Genomic DNA, 21458 nt, shown 5'->3' on the forward strand with positions numbered 1-21458 from the left:
GTAGCTTCTCAGCCATCTGCCAATAGCATCCCTTGTATGAAATCAACTGGGCAAACCAACTGAGGAAGCATGTACCAGAAATTAAAAGACCCATTGTCCGCAGAAATCCGCGAACCAGCAAAAAATCTGCGATATATATTTAAATATGCTTACATATAAAATCCGCGATGGAGTGAAGCTGCGAAAGGCGAAGTGCGATATAGCGAGGGATCACTGTATACTGACTTATTTGACATTGGTTTAATACTGAAGTATAAGTTCTTGTGAAATCTCTGCATAGCATAGGCAGTAGTTGAAAGAAGTATTAAGTAAGTAATTAGTTAAAATGGGTTACAGATAAGATTTCATAATACTTTGCAAAATATTACTGGCCTTTTAATTTATGATTGTATAATTTCCTTTAAAATATGTGGGTCAAGCAAATGTCTCATTTTAAATGTGTTTTTTTCATGGTGTATGCAATAGTGTGTTACCTCTTAAAGTGCTGGATTGTAAACCGTGTGTCTGAAAGATATACACATTGTGTTTGAAACTTACATCAGTGTCACATTACACAACTTTGAGTGATTTTTCAGACATTGCCTTCATTTACAATAGTGAATTATGGACAGTTGCAGCACTTTTCTGTGACTGTAGACCTGTAGTGTGACATCCTCAAGACACTGGTCATGGTACTCTGTGGTGAGCTACAGTGTAATCAGATTGGTTTGAATTTTGTCTTAAGTCGTAAGGATAGGCTCCTCTGTGTGCAAGAGCTCAACCCGTGAACACTCAGCCGAAGGTACTGTATGGCTACAAGGAAAGCAGCTATATTGGACTGCAAAAACAGAAGAGACTTGTCTGACCAGTACCTCACTTGTCATACCACAGCAGATTGGAAAAAGGAAAAAGATGGGCTGATATTACATTTGGACTTACCATACCTGAAAAATATTCTTACAGAGCCTGGTGTTGTCATGTAGGATGTTAATAGACTAAAAAATGTGGGGAGCTTGAGATACACTGAGAATTTGAAGCTGTGCTGAGAAGTCATGAGAGATTTGTTTTAACCATCATCCCTTTCGATTCCTTAGTATGTAATCTAACATCGTCAAGGCAAGGAGGAACTCTTTGGTCGTTAAGTAACTGATATATGCTCTGTGACTTGAAATCATGTAGTGTGATGCCATCTATACAGATGGAGCCTATAGTACAGTATATCTTCATTGCAAGAACATCTTGTTTAACTATTTAATAAACATAACTAAAAAGAAATTGCTTGTCATTTAGGGGGACACAAACTAGTGCTCTTCACACATGTGCCATTTAAACTTATTTACATTGCTTATCAATAGAAATAAATAATGGTAAATTATTTTTACTTCCAAAAATTATCTGCCAACATTGCAATCTGTAAAAGGAGGAATTGGAAAATCAGTATTTTTTTTTTTTTTTAAAGTATGAAAGCTTTTTTTTTTTTTTCTCCATAGGCTTGGTTTGATACATTTGAAGTCAGAAGTTATACTTATGATGAATTCTTTAAAACTCGCTTTATAAACCCTTCCATAGATTTTAATAATAAAATAATACATTTTATTTTGTAGCGCCATTCCCATGCTCAGGGCTAACAAACTGTAAATTTGACATATCCTTTAAGACATCTACTTTGTGCAGGGCTAAAGTATTTTTTTCCAACAATGTTCACAGACAGATTTTCCTTTTTATTGACTCCTTGCTATTTTGAAGCTTTCCTTGTTGTTTTTAAATGTTATTTCCAAACTTTACTGTTATTTGAATGTAGGAAAGAAATTATTGTATTAACATATAAAAATGGTGATTGTATTTCCTTATAAAAATTGAGGCAATTTTGGAGTTGCTAAGCAATTGCGCTGACCAGGCCACCAGGCAAGGTCGAAAGTTAGATGTTAAAAACTTGACTTGCACAGCTTTAAATCCGACGTAAAAGTAACGCCAAGCAGGCGGATAAATTCAATGATGGTGTAATGATGACGTTTTTTTTGCAACATCAAATGCAATTATTATCTCCAGAAACATTGCGGCGCCATCCAGGATCTCTTGGGGCCAAGACACAAATTGTAAGGACAATGTTTGATTAAATAACAAGTGTAGTGAGTGGAAAAGGAAAATCAAATCTGGACTTCTTAACTGAAAGGCAACTGCGCTGGCTATCAAAATCTGTGTTGTTTGTCAAGCAATAACACTAGTATTTCTCACCACTCACTCTTACTCCCCCCAAACAGCCCCTGCTGCACCCCTTGGGGACAAGGCCAAAAGTTATTTCAGAAATTAACATCTCATCAAAAGTCACGTTTCAAGTCTATGGCTTGACAAACAAATCCACACATAAAGAACAACAAGCAAATAGATTGTGCTTCTTGGATTAGGTATAGGTATTTTAAAAATAATGATAAATCAGAAGTTGTATTCACTTGGGTTCATTCCTCTTATTGAGGTGCATTAAATTTGTAGGGCTCCATTTCCATGCTTCATCAAACCTCTGCTGTTACAGCATACTTTTCAAATTATTTCTCTTGTATTTGGATAAACTTTTGTGACTAAGAATGAGGGTGGGATGTGCTTGAAACTGAGAATGTTATCAAGGATCTTTTCACCTGTCTTGTAATGAAATTAAAATCAGTGACACAGGATTCCTTAGTGGGGGCTGACTTCAAAGCAATAAATGGAAGGCTCTTTGCTACATTCGCAGGTGCCCAGTGTTAGGGCAATCGGGCATATAAGGGGCTGTAGGAGCAGAAAAGACAGTAAGAAATTAATTAGCAGCGCATATTCAGTAAGCCAGCTTTTGTAGATTTAAACATTTCTTAGCGCTCATGAAAGTTAAGAGGGCCACCCCGTAAGGGTTCATTAATAATCAAAGGACTACAAACAGTGCAAGTGGTGAGTGTTTAGGTAAGGATAAATCATTAAGAGGAGAGCAAAGTTAGGAGAACAGACAGAGAAGTGTAAAGTCAACCTCAAATAAGAACAAACAGCCATCAGTCAGAAAGGGAGAAGATTATAGGACTTTAAGGGGCCAGAAGGTGTAAAGTAACTGTAGCAGTTCTATAATCTAATTTCTTTGTCTTAAATGGTAAAACTAAAAACGTTTAAGTTAAATCATTTAATTTTAATAAAAAAAAGTTAAGGCAGTTTTAGCAATCCTAACTCAAATTTGAATAATGCAAGTTCTGTTTGATATTGGACTTTTTAGAGGATGCAGAAGATGCCAGCTGATCCAGAACCTCGAGCTCAGGGTTGCTGAAATGAGGGAGGAGTTGGCTGGCCTTTGTTTTAGTAAGGGAACTGGCAGACCTGGCCCAGATGTCCTTGAGAGAGCGAGAGTGTATACTCATAAGGTGGCGTGGAAGGAGATTCTAGACCAGACAGGTAGAGAGAGGGTGGGTCATGTTCACAAGGCTTATGGTAAAGGGTACACACTGTCGAGGGAATCAACCCCGGAATTGAAAGTGTCAAACTGCTTGCAGGTGCTTGTGGAGGTGGTAGGCAGGGATGAAGACCCACCTCAAAACCAGTTCCCAGAAAGTGGGAGGTAGTAATATTTGGGGACTCAATCATTAGAGGGATTGAAGCATAAGTTTGCTCCAGAGACCAAGAATCTTCATTGGTGGCACAGGTGGGAGATCTCCCTGGAAGGGTGGATAGGTTCTTGGCTAGAGCAGGGATGGATCCAGTTGTCATTGTCCATGTTGCAACAAGTAACATGCATAAGGGTAGTCTGTCAGTTCTGTGATCCAAATTCAAAGAGTTAGGTGCCAGGCTGAGTAGCAGAACTGACAAGGCAGTTAGTCTTTTCTGAAGTTCTGCATGTGTCAGTCCAGATAAGATTGAGGAGATTAGAAGGCTTAATACATGGCTCAAATGTTGGTGCAGGGTAAAAAACCGGAGGGGCACCAATGTGTTGGGGAAGCATATTAGTTGACTGCATCTGTCATGCGATGTGATTCCTTCTCTTCATTAGTGCCACCCCCTTGAAAACTATCACTTTATTGGGCCATGCAAACCTGTATTAATACTTGTGTGCACATTAAAATGTTTTTTTTGTACAATATACAACTTATGACAGTGGAATAGGTTATTCTTAGCCAGTAATTGCAGTAGAAAATGTGGTTAACATCCACTCGTGCATGGGAAAAAAATACCTTCCAATACCGTGAAACCGGTATAATTTTGAAAAATACCATGATATAGAATTTTGGTCGTACCGCCCAGCACTAGTTTCAAGGCACATTGTTTTAGTAATATTAAAAAGGCAGGTTTACAAGGGGACATTCTAGTCATGGGGGACTTTAATTATCTGAATATTAACTGGGATAACATTGGAAATAGAAGTAAATAATGACTGTTGTTTAACACAGTATGTTTAAGCACCCTAGATTTAGTATTTTGTAGTAATCAGGACAGAATTGAGGATGTAAAGGTGACTGGAGCAGTATGGTCAAGTGAGCATACTGTAATACAATTCTCAGTGTTTTTGAGGAGTGTGGATGCAAAGACTGAAACTGTTTTAACTTTCACAGGGCAGATTTTGAGCAGATGCGGCAATGTCTAAGGAGGATGGACTAGGATAAGCTTTTAAGTGTGGAGACAGTCGAGGAGCAGTAGAACAGGTTTAAAAATGTTTTATATGTAATACAGGACTGGTACATACCTAAATTTGGAATTAAAAGGAAACTTAAACTCTGCAATGGGTTAATGAAGAGTTTAAAAAAAGAAGCTGCAAAGGAACAAACTGCTCTGTTTAAGGCATATAAGACTAAAAACTCAAAGTGAACTGTTGGATATATGAGAACATGAGGGCAACCATTAAGAAAGATATAAGGTAGGCTAAATGACAGAGAGAAGTATAGCAGATAAGGTGAAATATGACCCAAAGAGATTCTTTCAATGTTAAAAGATCAGTCAAGGAGGAGGTGAAGTGCATCAGGAATGGTAAAGGGGAATTAAAAGATACAGACCGTGACATAGCGGATGCTCTAGCATTTTTCTGAGGTTTTCACAAGTGAGGAAGTGGATAACCTCCCAGTGCTAAATGGGACTAACAAGGAGTTACTGAGTGATACAGAAATTGTAGAGGGAGAAGAACTGCTCAGATTACATAGGCTGAAATCAAACAAATAACCAGAACCAGATATTTACCCTCGAGTACTCAAGGAGGTAAGTGAGTTCATATGTAAACTCTTGATGCACATTTTTATGACGTCACTGTGCCCTGGGGAAATTCGAAGGACTGTAAAATGGTAAATACTATCCTGTTTAGATCCAAGCAAGTATATACCAATAACCTTAATGTGCATCACAGAAAATTAATGGAAGAAATTATTAAGGAAAAGATTGAGCAGCACATGGCAAGTACAGAAGATTTTCTGAACAGTTAGCATGGTTCAGAAGAGGGGAGGTCACATTTTACCAAAATGCTGGAATTCTGTGAGGAAGCAACAGAACGATGATATAGAAATGGAGCATATAATAATTATTTATCTGCACTTTCAGAAAACATTTGATAAGGTACCACATGAGAGGTTGAGCATCAAACTAAAAGAAGTGAGAGTTCAGGGTGGGTGCAGAATTGGCTCAGACACAGGAAGCAGAGGGTGATGGTGCGAGGAACATTATCAAAATTGGCTGATGTTAGGAGTGGTCTTCTATATTGGTCAGTGCTAGGTCCGCTGCTATTTTTAAAATTTATATGAATGAGTTGGATAGGAATATAAGTAACCGGCTGGTTAAGTTTGCAGATGATACGAAGATAGGTGGATTGGCAGATAATCTGGAATTCGTTAAGTCATTATAGAGGGTTTGGTGGTTGCTGAGGCAAAAACTCTGGCATGGGAGGAGTTTGGGGAGGCCATGGAGAACGACTTTTAGACGTATTCCAGGCGCTTCTGGTCCACCATCCGGCGTCTCAGGAGGGGGAAGCGGTGCAGTGTCAACACTGTATATGGTAGGGATGGTGTACTGCTGACCTGGACTCGGGACGTTGTGGGTCGGTGGGGGGAGTACATCGAAGACCTTCTCAATCCCACTAACATGCCTTCCAATGAGGAAGCAGAGCCTGGGGACTCGGAGGTGAGCTCCCCCATATCTGGGACTGAGATCACTGAGGTGGTCAAAAAACTCCTTGGTGGCAGGGCCCCGGGGGTGGATCAGATATACCCGGAGTTCCTCAAGGCTCTGGATGTTGTAGGACTGTCTTGGTTGACACGCCTCTGCAACATCACATGGACATCAGGGACAGTGCCTCTGGATTGGCAGACTGGTTTGGTGGTCCCCCTCTTTAAGAAGGGGGACCAGAGGGTGTGTTCAAACTACAGAGGGATCACACTCCTCAGCCTCCCTGGAAAAGTCTATTCGGGGGTCCTGGAGAGGAGGGTCCATCGGATAGTCGAACCTCGGATTCAGGAGGAACAGTGTGGTTTTCGTCCTGGTCGCGGAACAGTGGACCAGCTCTACACCCTTAGCAAGGTCCTGGAGGGTGCATGGGAGTTTGCCCAACCAGTCTACATGTGTTTTGTGGACTTGGAAAAGGCGTTCGACCGTGTCCCTTGGGGAATCCTGTGGAGGGTACTCCGAGAGTATGGGGTACCGGACCCCCTGATAAGGGCTGTTCGGTCTCTGTACAATCTGTGTCAGAGCTTGGTCCGCATTACCTGCAGTAAGCCGAACCCATTTCCAGTAAGAGTTGGACTCCGCCAGGGCTGCCCTTTGTCACCGATTCTGATCATAACTTTTATAGACAGAATTTCTAGGCGCAGCCAGGGCTTTGAGGGGGTCCGGTTTGGTGGACTCAGGATTGGGTCACTGCTTTTTGCATATGATGTTGTCCTGTTTGCTTCATCAGGCAGTGATCTTCAGCTCTCTCAGTGTGAAGCGGCTGGGATGGGAATCGGCACCTCCAAATCCGAGACCATGGTCCTCAGCCGAAAAAGGGTGGAATGCCCTCTCAGGGTTGGGAGCGAGATCCTGCCCCAAGTGGAGGAGTTCAAGTATCTCGGGATCTTGTTCACGAGTGAGGGAAGAATAGAGTGGGAGATCGACAGGCGGATCGGTGCGGCATCCGCAGTGATGCAGGCTCTGCATCGGTCTGTCGTGGCGAAAAAGGAGCTGAGCCGCAAGGCAAAGCTCTCAATTTACCAGTTGATCTACGTTTCTACCCTCACCTATGGTCGTAGTGGGTAGTGACCGAAAGAATGAGATCACAAATACAAGTGGCTGAAATGAGTTTCCTCCGTAGGGTGTCTGGGCTTTCCCTTAAATATAGGGTGAGAAGCTCAGTCATCCGGGATGGGCTCACAGTAGAGCCACTGCTCCTCCGCATCGAGAGGAGTCAGATGAGGTGGCTCGGGCATCTGATCAGGATGCCTCCAGGACGCCTCCTTGGTGAGGTGTTCCGGGCACGTCTAACCGGGAGGAGGCCCTGGGGAAGACCCAGGACACGTGGGAGGGACTATGTCTCTCGGCTGGCTTGGGAACGCCTTGGGATTCTCCCGGAAGAGCTAGAAGAAGTGGCCGGGGAGAGGGAAGTCTGGGCATCTCTGCTCAAACTGCTGCCCCTGTGACCCGGTCTCGGATAAGCGGAAGAGGATGGATGGATGGATGCATGGATTATAGAGTGACTTGGACAGCATATAAGCTTGGACAGATTTGTGGCAGATTACACTTACTGACATTAAATTTCAAGTATTCCATGTAGGAAGTAAAAATATTGTGTTTGAATATTGAATGGGAGGTCTGAAAATCAAGAGTACACCTTATGAGAAGAATTTAGGATACTTTGAGACAGTATTCAGAAGCCATTAAGAAGACTAACAGGATGTTAGGTTATGTAGCATGATGTATAGAGTACAAGTTCAAGGAGGTTATGCTCAAGCTTCATAATGCAGTGGTGAGGCCTTCTCTGGAGTACTGTTTGTAGTTTTGGTCTCCAGACTACTATAAGGACAGCAGCTCTAGAAAAAGTACATAGAAAAGCGACTAGGTTGAATCCAGGGCTACAGGAGATGAATTATGAAGAAAAATTAAAATAGCTGAGCCTTTTCTGTTCAAACGAAAGAAGATTAAGAGGTGACATGATTGAAGTGCTTAAAATTATGAAGAAAATTAATACAGAGGATCAAGACTGTTACTTTAAAATGGGTTCATCAAGAACATGGGGGCACATTTTGAAACTTGTTAAAGGTAAGTTTAGCACAAACATTAGGAACTTTTTCTTTACACAGAGAGCAATAGACACTTGGAATAATCTACAAAGTAGTGTGGTAGACAATAAGACTTTAGGGACTTTCAAACCCAGATTTTGTTTGTGGTTTTTTTTTTTTTTTAAGATGAATTAAGTGGATAGGACTGGCGAGCCTTGTTAGGCTGAATGGCCTTTAATTGTCTAGATTGTTTTAAATGTTTTATTTTATAAATTAGTTAGGGGAAATTATTGCACCTATGCTTTTGTGGTGACAGAATTATGCAAGTTTTTATTTTGTTAGTTTCTGACACTTCTTGCAGAGTTGTGCTCGATGGAGCAGCATTGAATTAGTATGGAACATTAGGCATAAAGCAGTGCTATTTCATTTTTTTAATTAACTTTTTATTTAACACTAGCTGTGCCATCAGTTTAAGATAGGTTGAAATGTAAGTAATCAATATAGACCTCAGCGTTAACACTTGTAGTGCAGCATCTAATGCATTGCCGTTCCAACAGGTGGCACATATTTGTAATAAAATACATTACTACAAATGTTTCATGTGCCATGTGATGGAATGACCAATGCAATTCATTTTATTAATAAAAGTGTTTACTATTCACTATCTGTTGGAATGATAGACATAGCAAGCAGACAGACACATAGATACACAGACACTTTTTAATTTTTATTAAAGGGAATACATTTATTTTATTTTCAATTTTTGTTTCAAACAAGATTACAATAAAGTACTCCAATCTTAATACATAATTCGTCTGCCTCCTCACTCACTCACGTCCGTCCGAAGCCGAATGCGCAGTCGCCTTCTGTGCACGTCCGAAGCCGAATGTGCAGTCGCCTTCTGCGCAGCTGCCTGAAAAACCTTATGAGACCAACATCCAGCCCCAACATTGTGGCAGGCGGCGGATTTACGGCCGCAAAAATTCAAAGAGAAAGGCGACTTCGATTAAAGCTCTAGAGGCCTGAAAGGTGATTTCGACTACAGCTCGAGGCCTAATTACGCATTCTGATTCAATTACACATTCGTTCAATACACCTATATCAGGTTTGTGGTGCTTATACTTATTACTATTCCATATTGTACTGGAACATTCATCATTCAATATTATACTATAGGCCTGGAAAATTCATCAACTAACAGTACAAGCCTGTACAGTAATGAGTAAAGCGGACTACAATCATTACAAAACAACTTCTTAGTTCCTTCTCATTTGTTCTTCATACACTGCTGACACAAACTCGTGCCCGTTTCATCTTACGTTGTCGAAACGGGCTCTTTGTCTAGTAGAAAATGAAAATCCTATCAGTAGGTGCAGGCCATTACAGAGTGAAAAGATATTGTTTTTTTAACATTAAGAAACTTGAGAACAATTTTGATGTTTTAAATATGAACACAACTTTTAGTAATATTTTAATTTCAAAGGCATAAATGTGAACTGTACTGAAACGTCAGCATATCCTGTTGAATGCTGGTTCATATACTCTTGAGTGATTTTCTGTGACTAATTTTTTTTTTTTTTTTGCTAATGTTACCAGTATGGTAGGTGCTGCAGTCTGATGATGGAAACAGCATTGTCTGTATAGCGTTTGCATGTTCTTTCTCTGTCAGCATAGGTTTTTACCAGGCACTCCTGATTTTTCCCCAGCACACAGTCATAAATATTGGATTTCACAGATCACTCCATCCCTAGGCAGCATGGTGGGGCAGTGGTGGCACTGGTGCCTTGCAGTAAGGAGACCAAGGTTTCTGCCTTGGGTCCTCCTTGATTGGAGTTTGCATTTTCTCCCCTTGTCTGTGTGGGTTTCCTTCAGGTACTCTGGTTTCCTCCCACAGTCTGAAGACATGCAGGTTAGGTGGATTGGTGATAAAAAAATTTGCCCTCCTATAGACTAGTCCAGTGTTTGTTCCTGTCTTGCACCCTATGGTAGCTGAGAACCCCTGGTAGCTAAGTGGGTTAGAAAAAGACTGACTCCATCACTATGATTAAGATAACATGTCTGATAAATCTCAATGTGGACATTTTTTTTTTTATCATTAATACAAAACAACCATCACTGCATTACTATTTAGATGTTTAATGTGAGGTACCTTAATTATGGCACTTTATGTTTGCTTTATATTATGAATTGATTTTAGAAACTGTTCCTTAATAAATAGCATCGTAAAGTGCAATATAGATAACATTATAAATAGATTCACTTGTCATATTTAGTGAGATGTGTGGTGAACATGTTTTAATATTGATGGTAAATACATGGCATGTACAAAATAATTCCCACTGAAAAACCTTTTTCTATTTTAAAAGGGTGCAGTTTGAAATAGTTTTAGCTGTGAAACTCTACATTATCACCTGTAACGTTTTGTATGTACTCTTACATAATGATTTAAATATGTGTTTATCTTTTTTGTCCTGCTATGTTTATTTTTAAGTGGTGTTAAAAACACTATCTATGTTACTGTGTTCTGTGCTCTACAAGAGAGAGATTCAGCAGAAAGCTAGGAGAGCAATACATGTTTTTATAAATTTTTGTTTAATATTATAGTTTGTAATATTTGACCTTTTTATTCATTGTACACAGCAAGATTACAAACTAATAACATTTAAACTTGAAGTCTATTTTTTTCTTTTCCATTTTACTTTGATTTGAACCAGCCTAAGAAGTTTACACCTTTGAAATATGTTTGGGACACATCTGGAATGCATGCTCATTCTTGCATATTACTTTTTCATGTTCCTCTTCTAAGCTTATAATGAAGAGAAACAAAAAATATGTTTTCTTGAATGTTAAACCTGTTCATGCATGTTTGAATAGTTTTTCCACAAATTTTGAATATTTAACATTGTGAGTTGTTTCATTGTGTGAATGAGAAAGCCAATTTTATATATATTGATCTGTTAGAAAAGTTAGTACTATGGCATATTTACTTACACATTTTTTTGTTGTGACATTTTGTTTTAGTTTAAAAGATGATGATAGTGGTGATCATGATGACCCTACTCCACAAAAAGAGACGGAGAAATGTGAGAAGGAGAATAACGCCAAGAGAAAGGTACTCTGGTTTCTTTTTTCTAATTTTATTTCTTTCATTCCTGAATACATTTAAACTTGAAGAGTGTGTTTTTTCCCTTAATTTGATTTGAACCAGCCTAATATAATCGAAATGTGGTATTTGAAACTAAAGTTACTTATCAGGTGCAGAATATTAAATGCCAGTTATCTAGTAGTAAAATAGCTATACATAAAATGTATAAATACTGAAAACTGCAATTGTAAATCTTTCATTTCACTAACTAGAGCCACTATATATTAAAGAATGTTTCCAAGCCACATCCAAGTTTATTAGCTGAATATTTTGAGATGGAAGGTTTATTTTGGTCACAAGTCAGCTTGCATGTTTAAATGTTGAAAAGAAGCAAATCAACATACAGATATGATGGACTGAATTAATGTCCTGTAATTACCAGATTACAGTGTTATAGGGAGTGGTTGCTTAGTTTCCTGTAGATTTACTTGTGGTGTTATTTGTGATAGGACTGTAGTTTTACTTGTGGAAGCTGGCCCAGACACAGACAGGCGGACAGCGATGGTTCAACCCACACACGTTTATTATACATAATTTACTATTTACGACAGTGCACACAACCCCAAACAACTCCCCCAAAAGTCCAGGCCTTTAACCAATGCCTCTTTCTTCAGGCCACCTCCACTCCTCTCCAACAAGACTTTTATACCTACCCGGACGTGCTCCAGGTGTCTCCTGATAAGCTTTTGCCGGCACTCCCCAATGTAGTCTTCTTCCCCCCAGCACTTCCGGGTGTGGTGGAAGTGCTGAGGGCTAGGGCTCCTCAATCATTGGGGCGCCTCCTGGCGGTGACCACGGGCCCCTATAGGGTTGAGCTTCCATGCTCAGTTCCCTTGGTTCCCAAAGACACCAGGGCAGTCGCCCCCTCATGGTCTGGAGGAGGTGCAATCCCTCCTCCTGTCCTTCCGGGCATCCCGGCTGGGTGCCACCCCCAGCCACTTGCCACATACTCCATTTCTGACTCATTTTGAGTCAAGAGACTAGGAGCCTGTTTAATGCAAGTTTTGCCACTGAGGTGCAGAATAGATGATTCAGACAAGTACCATTTCCCATATCTTTGCAGTAGTTTTGTTCTTGCAGTAGTCACTCAAATCAGTTAAAAAGGTTTGAAACACCACACTTTCCCCTATAACAGGAGCCTTTGATCCATCATATTTACTTTTTGAGGACTTGACTATACAGGCTGTGATATTTTCAATTCATATTCACTTTTTGTATCCAAGACACTTGTAGTTCCCACACATATCTATATAAATAAAATTGTATTCCATTTGTTGTTCTATTTGTTTGTTGCTAATCATACAATGACGGCTTAATGGACTTTCACAAAAATTTGCATGTGCTTATCCATTGGTCCAACTTAAAATTAAGGCTATATTTTGTTACGGGAAGAGGGGTTGTAATTGAGAGGAACAACCTAAAAACCAGTGGTGACACTGGACTACAATCCCCACCAAGCATCAGGATGGCTAATTGAAGGACACATTTATCAGTGGGCACTCAGTGTTGTAGTGTCGAAAGTGGGATATCATCTTAGGCTGCAGGTACAGCATTTTCTTCTCAAATAATTGATTACAGATAACAATTTAATTATTTAGCTGATTGATATACTCTTACACAGAAGCTATAATTCTGTCTCATTGTGGAATGCGTTTACAACAGTATTGTATAGCACATTTTCCTACACAGTGTAGCTCAGATGTGCTTTACAAGATGTCAAATAATTACAAGAAAATTAAAATTATGTAATAATAAAAATAATAACATACAAAATAGTACTGTACACATGTATAAAATAGTCCTTTTTTTGCAGTGGGCATACTATATTTGCTGCGGACCTTTTCACCTAATACTTTCCTGGAAGCTGTGGATGTTGCTGGCCTTAGACAAACATTTGTTCCAAGCGCGCCAAGATGTTTTGCAAGACTAATGTGACATTACAGAAATGTAGCAGGGCGCCGAACTTTTACATATGCTTACTATAAGATTGCTGCCCAAACTGCAATAATAGTAAGAAGTAATAACAACAAAAGATTTATTACTGTTTACAAGGTGCTTCTATTTTCCTGACGGGAAAAAGAAGATTCACCTGGAGTCACAACTGCCACTTGGAGGCACAGCCAATATGTGTCCTACTCAGTTTTATTTGTGGTTATTGTCCCGCCTATGTCTTTTCTCATTTGAATCGCAGTGGTTAGCACTGCTGCTTCACAGCTGAGATTACATTTTTGTCCACAATCGGTCCAGCATAGTTGGCAGACACCTCCCTAGCACTTTGAGCTACATTATTTGTATGAAAATGTGCTATATAAATAAATGTTGTTGTTGTTGTTGTAGCTTTTGGGTACAGTTAAAAACCCATTGCACTATTATAATCCACACAAAATTAATTCAGAGAAAGTAGAGATTAATAATGATTTTTAGTTCATAAGGAATATGATAAGTCTGTAAATGTATGGTACAGTAATCCCTCCTCCATCGCGGGGGTTGCGTTCCAGAGCCACCCGCGAAATAAGAAAATCCGCGAAGTAGAAACCATATGTTTATATGGTTATTTTTATATTGTCATGCTTGGGTCACAGAATTGCGCAGAAACACAGGAGGTTGTAGAGAGACAGGAACGTTATTCAAACACTGCAAACAAACATTTGTCTCTTTTTCAAAAGTTTAAACTGTGCTCCATGACAAGACAGAGATGACAGTTCCGTCTCACAATTAAAAGAATGCAAGCATATTTTCCTCTTCAAAGGAGTGCACGTGTGGAGCAGAGTCTGTCAGAAAGACAGAGGAAAGCAAACAAATCAATAGGGCTGTTTGCTTTTAAGTATGCGAAGCACGCGGCACAAAGCTGTTGAAGGCGGCAGCTCACACCCCCTCCGTCAGGAGCAGGGAGAGAGAGAGAGAGAGAGAGAGTTTGTTTTTCAATTAAAAATCAATACGTGCCCTTCGAGCTTTTAAGTATGCGAAGCACAGTGCAGCATGTCATTTCAGGAAGCAGCTGCACAAAAGATAGCAACGTGAAGATAATCTTTCAGCATTTTTAGACGAGCGTCCTTATCGTCTAGGTGTGCGAACAGCCCCCCTGCTCAATCCCCCTACGTCAGGATCAGAGAAAGTCAGCGCAAGAGAGACAGAAAAGTAAGCTGGGTAGCTTCTCAGCCATCTGCCAATAGCGTCCCTTGTATGAAATCAACTGGGCAAACCAACTGAGTAAGCATGTACCAGAAATTAAAAGACCCATTGTCCGCAGAAACCCGCCAAGCAGCGAAAAATCCGCGATATATATTTAAATATGCTTACATATAAAATCCGCGATGGAGTGAAGCCGCGAAAGGCGAAGCGCGATATAGCGAGGGATTATTGTATTTTAGAAGTAGAACTAAAAAGCCAAATTAATAAAGTTTAGCCTTGCTTAATTTTCTAAAGACCACTTTCCACCAGTTTGTTTTCATCTAAACCCTTTTCTGAGAAATATACAGGTCCAAAGGGGTGTACTGTAATTGCCACCAAATCCTTAAGGAACAAGGTTTCTTTCCACCCTCTAAAAACATTTTAAAACTCAAATGCCCCTTTTTAGTGAATTTTGCAGTTGCAAAATGGTATAAGAATCGTATGAGAAGCAAAGTTATCACTTTCATGAAACTCTAAGCGAAAGGAAATTTGTCAGTTTTGCTCGCCTCATAATCAATGGAACAAGATTTGGGCTACCAGACAAGGACAGTGGCAGTGTGCTCTGCATTGGTCAAACATGCAGGTGAAAATTTCATTCCACTGTGTATACATGTGATAGCTCTGAAATGAACTGAAGACACTAAATTTTTAATTAAGTTGAACCTTACTTAGATTCTTACTTACTTTTTGAAAAAGAAAATGCCATATACACTTGAATTTTATTTGAGTGCATGCTGAGTTTAGAATATGGTGGAAAAAGAAAAACATAGAATGTCATCGGTAATTTGCAATATTTATTGATATACATTTTTTCAAGTCCACTTTATGTCATAACACTTATAGGCTTTGATGCCAATAAAGTGTTGTGATTCAAAGCACATTTAAATCCACATCAATCGAATCAAGTTTATATCCTAGTTATATCGTGTAATGGGTGCCACGCAGAGTCCGGCAACCTGGCCAGAGCTATACCAGGACCACTGCACAGCTGGGATGTCGACAGTATGGAAGGACAGCTGAAGACAGTTTATGCAGGGCATTGTCTCCCCTGGAACACAAGAGGTCATTCACCCTGGATTGCGACATTGCCATGGTTTCCCACTGGGCCAGCTTCAGGACACCAGATGTACACCTGGGCTTAACAGAAAAGGAGTAGCCTCGCTTCAGTTGAGGAACCAGAGTCTGGAGGAGCTGGATGAAGCTTGTTGTGAGGAGCAGAGGAGGAAGGGAGAGAGAGTGATAGAGAAATAATGTGCTCATTACTAAGAAACAGAATTGTGGTTATGTCGTGAGAAACTCTTCTCTGTAACAGTTTAACACGAGAAAAAAAAAACTTTGTCCGAGCTTGTGTGTTGGGTGTTTGTGGAGCTGGAGAACCCCCCTAGGGACCACACATTATTAAATGCTGTCTATTGGTGATGTCTCCTTTAAATAATACAGAAGCCTGCAGTGATGTCAATAAACCCCCATCAGCTTCGCCTATTGTAGATGCTTTCCACACTCAATGGATTCACTAATTCAACAAGCCGACCAGTTTACTAGTGTGTGACTAAACATTTCTTTGTAAAACAACACTAAACCAGGAAATACAAAGAAGTAACATTCAAGGTTCCAATCCAGCAAGGAGTTACAGTAATTCTGAAAACAAATCACAAAAGAAATTCTTAATTCAGGGCAGAGAAATGAATAGTTATAAAGGATGAGAGACTTGCATTTCAGATAGCATTGACAAAAGGGTCAGTAGTTAATAAAACACATTTACTTTTTAACCATAACACATTATAGAAACATACCTAGGCAACACTAGGTACTTCAAGCAGTTTACAAAAAAAAGATCTATTTAAGTGGCTTTTTGTAAATGTGTGTCTCAAATACTTACTTTTATGGCAATACGGTTTTATTCAGTCTTCATGTAATTAATTCACTCTGAATACTGTAGCTTGGCATCCTGGGTTATTAACCCTAATATCCATTACTGTAATTCTTTCTTAGGAAAAGCATGATTAATTGAATTTTTTATACTAACTCCTGCTAAGCACTTTATCCTTTGCTCCTTAGACTAAGGAACAGTCTGAAATTGAAGCAGTTTAGAAACTGTAACCTGGACGTGTTGCTTTTTAATTATGATAAATAATAACAAAATAATTATAATTCAAATCAAGTTTTAGTATGTTTGAAGTTTAAAGATTTGAACCAATGGTTATAGTTTCTGAATGTTTTGAATTTTGTTATACTTTTTACTCTGCCTCAGAATGCCTTTAATTTTAGTTTTTTTTTTTTATTCTACAGACAGTAACACCAGGAGTTGGAGAACATCCTCTACAGTACAATTACACCTTCTGGTATTCCCGCCGCACTCCTAGTCGGCCTGCCAACACTCAGAGCTATGAGCAGAACATCAAACAAATTGGCACTGTTGCATCTGTATGTTTTAATTTATTTTTAGGTTGCATTCCACCCCAATACTACTGTGTGACTGAAGTTAAAATTAATTCAGCATTAAAATATGTTGATGTTCAATAAGATATTTGACAAAACACCCATGGACTATGTAGCATGAAATACTCCTTAACAGATCTTCTTGTTGGTGATTTATTAGTAGACACTTTTGTCAGTATGCAGCAACAAGTCGTATAATATTCTCAAACATGCGTAATGCAGTTCAGGGTCACAGACACCCAGTCTGTCTTGGCAGTAGTAGGTGCAAGATATGAAACAGCCTTGGACAGGATGCCAGCTCATTGCAGGACCCTTTCACACGTACAGCTATACTGTTGCTCTTACTCATATAGGGCCAGTTTGTAATCCCCAATTAACCTAAAACACATCTATATTACTAAACCACAGTTTAATTTATGCACGGATGGCGGACGCACCGCATGCGCACTGCGCCTCAGAGTGAAACCCAGCGGCTTCCCAGAGTCAGTAGGTGGAGCCCAAACAACACAACCTGTGAACTAAACCTGCTCTAATCCACTGTGCCAGCGGTCTGTGTGGCATATTTAAATCACATAACGGAAAGAGCTCAACGATTTGTAATACAAAACCGAGCCCGTAGTTCCCAGAGTCAGTGTGTGGCGCCCAAACACCACAACCTGTAAACTACACCTGCTCTAATCCACTGTGCCAGCAGTCAGTGTGTGTAAGTTGGAGTATGCTTCCTAACAGTAAACAACTTTACCTAACGACACAGCCACAGAACAACAAAGACGAGACCGAATGGATAAAAACAATACACGGAGGCTCCTACGACGCGCTTCAGACACACCAGAAGCAAAGACGTCCCGGCTCCACAATGAAAGAGTTCAACTAACGGAAATACAAAATGAGCCCGTATGGATAAACACAATGAACGAACACGCCCACAACGCGCTTATGACACAGCAGAGGCAAAGGAGTCACAGCTCCAAATGGAAGGAGCTCAACGATTAGTAATACAAACACGAGCCCGTATGGCTACGACCTGTAAACGAGCCCGTATGGATAAAAACAATGAATGAAGGCGCCCACACAAAGAAACCGCTTTAGTACAAATATGTTTATTTAATTAAATGAAAACTTTACCATGGCTACGACCTGTAAACTAAACCTGAGGTAAAGCATGCACGCCAGGTTGTACAGCCGCCCGAATGCGACCGCCCATACCACCGCATATACCACATTCGTTTAGTAATGTAGCCCTCCATGCCCGGATCCGCCGCCATGGTCACTTCAGCACGCGATTCCGCCGCCGTCAGCAAACGACTTCTCGCTGACGACACAGCCATAGAAAAACAAAAAAGAGACTGCATGGATAAAAACAATAAACGAAGGCGCCTACAACGCACTTCTGAAACACCAGAACCAGATGAGTCACAGCTCCAAAAAGAAACCGCTTTAGTACAAATATGTTTATTTAATTAAATGAACTTTCCCAGGACGCACCCACCCTCCATGATATTTCATCCCTCCAAGTATCAGAGGGAACAGAAAGTGATTGCCATTCTTGGATTTGCGATTCTTTTGAGAATTGCGGGCTTGCTGGTTTAAAAATAAAGGATAGATGAATGAAAAACTGAATCAGAGTATAAACATTAAAAAAAGGTTTTTGAAAAGTTTGAAGTGCTGTTTGTTCAGATAAATCATACAAAGCCTTAAAACTGTGTTCTTTAACTGTTTATTTAAATGAAATTCTGTGTTCATTTATAAGTGTTACACAACAAGCATTTGTTGGTAATTTTCAAAAATAGTAATCTTCCAAGTGAAGCTTCTGGGGGGATCATGTTTTAAGAGTAAAATTTTACTTTACAAAATATTTGAAGTTTTAAGATGAATGTTAGATGTGTAATATTTGTCCCTAAGGGGAAGTTTAAAACTTCATGTTTAAAGTATGGAACAAATTCATAAGTGCCTCATGTGCTATACTTGAATATAGCTGGACAAACTATAGTGAGAAAAGGCCATTTTACCAGTTATGGTCCATCAATTATTTATATATTGCTTCTATAATATACATTTAAAGTTACTTCAAGGCATCATTTGAAGCCAGTATTTGCTTGGTTGCTGACCTCATGTAAACATTTTTTATTATAAGAGCCCACTTTTAATACGTAGTGTATTAGAGAATTTTTGTACATTGTAGAAACAATCCCCAATTGAGACCAGTATGCATAAATTGTAAGAAAATCAATTAACTGCAAACATGAATGTAATAACTGCAAATACACAATGGAAGCACCCTCTACATTGAGTTGCAGCAGTAATTGTTTTAATAGGTCTTTCATTGCTTAGCACTATCGACGGTCAGTAGTCTTAAAATAATTTACTGCTACTATTTTTGTTGCAGTATAGTATAAGATGTGCCTTAAGAATCTTTCTTTATTAGTTACCAGTTTCCTGGCTGCAACTGAATATCCAGAACCACTTGCCAAAATTTTGAATACGTTTTTTGTTCCCAGTTGCCTTTTCACATGAAACAGTAACAAAAAAGGAGACAAACTTACTCCACTTATTTATTTATTTATTTTTTTTTAAATTAGCTCAGCTTGTTGAAAATCATTCCTTTCCATCCCAATTCACTTTGTCCTAATCCTTGTATTTCTGTGTGTTTGGGGTTATTCTCTCTTTTTGCCTTCATAGAAAGCATTTCAGTTTTCTGCATTATTGCACTACTTCTCATTCCTCATTGCAAGCTAAACAATTCAAACTTCTAATGATAGCATTTGTGCCCCATGTTATATAGTATGATGTATCAGTTTTCTCTATACAGCAGAAGATGCTGGAAATGGTCACATATTTATCAAAAACATTCTGCATTTTTACTTATTCAGTCAAATATTTTTTGCTAATAAATATTTTGGCTAATATGCAGTGCATCCCTAGCCTGTATTTACTCTATGTAGCTTTCTTTATATTCTTTCAAAGATATCAATTATTGCTTTCACAGAACACCAGCATGACAGGTTACTGACTAGTACAGTTTGTAGGATGCATTGTGATTAGCTTACATGTTTTATAGGGGTTTTACTACTGTAGTGCTGCAGCAATCAAATTGCCAATAATTGCAGTAGGCTGATTTTTGCTCAATCTGCTTGTAAGTGGCAAATTGACTCTCTAATGGTTTCCTGAAATAAAAATGAGGTCCACTTGGGTGTCCATTTTTGGTAAATTTACTCTTAATAGAATACAGCAATGTATGTAAATAAGTGCCATAGTTGTTTCGATTTCTCAGGACACCAGAATGTGCATAGTTTATACAAATTAGAACAATAAAGCTCAGTTTCTGCGAGCTAACTTTTAGAAGATTGAGGCACCTTTCCTTCTACTAGCATGAAAATGTAAGTAAAATATACAAATTGCTGAATTTACTGTAACTCATATGTTTACAAACATTTAAGAGTGTAAATGTTGGACAGTTTGGGGAGAGAACTCACTTGCCTTAAAGTTGAGTTCTGCCTTGTTTTATTTATTCACAGTGGTACTTCTCTTTGGTATTTTACGGTATTACTTCACCAATAAATGCAGCATGCTTCAGAGACTTTTCCATTCAGGTTTCAGAAGCTTTGCTTCAGAGATATTCCCATAGAATGTTGAGGAATGTATTGTGCTCTGAGTCTAGGAGCTTGCCAAACTAAGGAAAAAAAATAAACTTCCATCAGAAGGAATACATATTGACCACTGCTAAATGAAAGCAGTTTCTGAATGTGTTTTCAGAAGCAACATAAAGGTTACGGACATGTCAGTATTTAATTAGGTACTCAAAGGTTTAGATTTATTATTATTGTCCTAGAGATTAAGCAGAGAATGCTAAAAAATGGATGCACTGTGCTTCATTATAAAGGAGCAGTTGCTTTTGAATCTTGTCCTTCTGTATTCCTTTGGTTGGGTAGTTGAGTGACATGTGAACTTTTCTTTGCCTTTGGATGCTTTTTGTATACTGCGGATAGTGGTAATGTAATAGCATTATTTAAGGTAAACTCCAGATATCTAAGATCAGTTACTTGCATGCTCCGTGTCTTGTTTATAATTAAGTTAAAACATGGGACACCACATACTGTAGTGATGGTTTTTTAGATATTTTATACTGTAGAAATGTTTAATTCATTATGCTTTTTAGTCCCTTTGTGGAAAAAATGAAAATACTTGTATTTAGCACATGCATTTCCCATATACACAGATTGTACAGTACCCCATGTCTGATTGGTTATGTAATATCTTTTCCAGATACCTTTTAAATTATTGTCTAGTTAAACTAGACAGGACTTTGCAGTTTATTCCAGTTTCCTTTGACCTTGCCTGCTTCCTACCTCCAGTCTTAAATGCACTTCAATTAAAGGAGATGTTTGATATTTTTCAGTTAGAAGTATTTTTTTCCACAATCATGGTATATATTAATTTGTGACATACAAATTTTGTTCTGAAGCACCAGGGTCTGCAAGGAGTTTGCATGTTCTCCCCAAATATGTACAGATTGATATCGGTCAGTGTTTTTAACTGTGGAAGATTAC

General features: G+C 39.0%; 1 protein-coding gene across 4 annotated transcripts in view; it reads left to right on the plus strand.

Moving 5' to 3' along the window:
* Positions 1–21458, plus strand: part of LOC114648893 (eukaryotic translation initiation factor 4E type 2-like) — a 93149-nt gene that overhangs the window by 18688 nt on the left and 53003 nt on the right. For 2 of the 4 annotated variants that reach the window (XM_028798201.2, XM_051924094.1), the window contains exons 2-3: positions 11178–11268; positions 16762–16896. The exons of the other annotated variants lie outside the window; for them this stretch is intronic. In XM_028798201.2, coding sequence (XP_028654034.2) covers positions 11178–11268; positions 16762–16896 — 226 coding nt within the window. The remainder of the gene's footprint in view (positions 1–11177; positions 11269–16761; positions 16897–21458) is intronic. 4 annotated transcript variants of the gene reach the window in all.

Source organism: Erpetoichthys calabaricus, chromosome 3 (genome assembly GCF_900747795.2).
Source record: "Erpetoichthys calabaricus chromosome 3, fErpCal1.3, whole genome shotgun sequence".
NCBI classification, from domain to species: domain Eukaryota; kingdom Metazoa; phylum Chordata; class Cladistia; order Polypteriformes; family Polypteridae; genus Erpetoichthys; species Erpetoichthys calabaricus.